Consider the following 2,126-nt stretch of genomic DNA (forward strand, 5'->3'; position numbering starts at 1 on the left):
GTCCGTATGTGGGATCCGAACCCTCGGCGGGAGTGCCGCCGCGCTTCCAAGCGGCGCACTGTAGCAGTGCGCCACCGGGCCGACCCGAAATCACTAATTTTCTGATTTCATTATTCTGCAGTCTGAAATATTAAAGACCTACTTTTGTGTAGTCCTCCTACTTTTACTTCTATTTCTCCTACAGAAACCTTTTGAACACTGAGGTTTAGTTTAATCCCCTCACTTTATAGATAAAATATATAGATCATATAATAACATAGATGATAAAATAACGCAAAAAGAGTTGGATGTTTTCTAGATTTTGACCACTAGAAAAAAAAAGTTTTAAAGTCATCGTTCTCTTTCTAAAACTTATTTTTATTTAGACTGGGGCTTTATATATTTGCCAGAATCAAACAAAAATACCAAGCTATGTATACTGGTCCCCTCAGGAACTCGCTCAGAGCTCTACTGGTCAAACTAGCCTTTTGATCTTTTAAATACCATTTTTCACATGGTAAAAACACCAAGCCAAGGGTTGAGATCCCCTTACCGGTCATCTTTTAAAAAAAAAAAAAAAAAAAAAAACAAATGCACAAGACTGAAAACAGTATGACCTAGACTTGGGGAAATAAATTTAAAAGACTAGACGGAAATATACTAAAATGTTAATAGATACGAGTATAGCTGAGGGGTGAAACACGCGATTTTTAATTTTCTTCTTTATGCTTCTCTATAGTTTTCCAAATTTCCCCACAGTGAACATTTATTACTTTTGTATTCAAAAAGATCTCATTTAAAAAATAAACCATATGACATACGAGAGTTCATTTAGAAAGGCTCCCCATGTTGTGCAAGTTGTTACTGACATGATTCACCATTAAAGGGGTAAGTAAATACCTCTCACTTCCCGACATTGAAATGCTGCTGTTTAAAGCCCTATTACTTTTCTGCTGCACCCTCAACGATGGAATGAATTTCACTTTCTCCTACCGTTTCATTTCTACATACATGCGCGCTTTTAGTTTTTTTCTTAAAAGACAGTGAAAGTTCTCACTAATTTTCAATATTCCATTTTTTAAAACCCATCTCTAAGTTTCTTTATAAGAAAATTAAGGGAAAAACTGTTTTACCCACTAATTACAACTTCGTTAGGCCACCATCACTTTGGCGACGGAAAAGTGCGGCCGGGTAAACTACACGTCCCACCATGCATTGCTGCCTTGTTCTGAGTAGATCTCTACGGAAACAGAAAAAAAAATTCTACAAGTCCCACCTGTTACTTCGTTTCTAAACACCTCCTGCACTTGCAGCTCCAACAGCAAACAAAAACAAAAGCCTCGTGACCTCACGTCGGCTCCAAGAGCCGGATGAGCAGGGGGCCCGGGGTCAGGCGGCACGTCTGCTCAGCGGGTAAATTCTATCAGGCTGCAGCGCTCCCCTCTTCTTTCCGGGGCTGGATGCACGCACAAGCCTTCTCCTGTCTGCATCCAATGGGGGCTCTACAGCCGCACAAGGGAGAAGAACCGGCTACCGTGCAAACACAACTGACTTCCCGGTGCCGGGGCGAGGGCTACCATAGACTAGGGGTGATAGCGACGTGTCCCCGAGAGAAACACCAAGAGGACTCGTCGCAGACGCTGGGAGAAGCCACAACCCCGCTGCGACCCCCTTCCGCAGGGCGCCTCCATTCCACAGAGATCGCAACCCCGACACGAACCGCCGCCCTCTCCGCGCGGTTTTGTGTCCCCTCAAGCCGGGTCGCTGAGCCAGTGACCCTTTCCCTGAGACTGGCGGGCGGCAAGGGAACGAAATCCTCCCGGCTTTCCCCTTCGCTCCCTCCCCCTTACCGTCTTGGCGGCCTCCGCCCAGGTCCTGCCCTTCTTCCTACGGCCCTTTTCCCTCATGTCGGGTCTTGAACTGACTGGGAGGCTCCCGTGTCCGGGCTCCGGCCGCCCTCCCTGCCTGCTCTGCCCTGCGCTGCTTTTCCCGCGGTGCCGGGAAAGGTGGGAGAAAGGGGAAGTCAGGCCGGAGCAGCACCCAAGCAGAGGAAGCGGCGGGGGTGGTGCGCGGGGGGATGAGTCTATGGGGCGGCCGGTTCTCCTGCTGCCGTTGCCACTGCTACCGCCGCTGCCATTTTGGGTTCT

At 47.7% G+C, this 2,126-nt stretch overlaps 1 protein-coding gene across 1 annotated transcript in view; it reads right to left on the minus strand.

Moving 5' to 3' along the window:
- Positions 1-2,126, minus strand: part of ASXL2 (additional sex combs like transcriptional regulator 2) — a 149,379-nt gene extending 147,253 nt beyond the window's left edge. The window contains exon 1 of the mRNA XM_008577069.1: positions 1,830-2,126. Within this exon, the coding sequence (XP_008575291.1) occupies positions 1,830-1,886 (57 nt within the window). The 5' untranslated portion in view covers positions 1,887-2,126. The remainder of the gene's footprint in view (positions 1-1,829) is intronic.

The sequence above is a fragment of the Galeopterus variegatus genome, unplaced genomic scaffold, assembly GCF_000696425.1.
Source record: "Galeopterus variegatus unplaced genomic scaffold, G_variegatus-3.0.2 Scaffold1447, whole genome shotgun sequence".
Taxonomy (NCBI): Eukaryota; Metazoa; Chordata; class Mammalia; order Dermoptera; family Cynocephalidae; genus Galeopterus; species Galeopterus variegatus.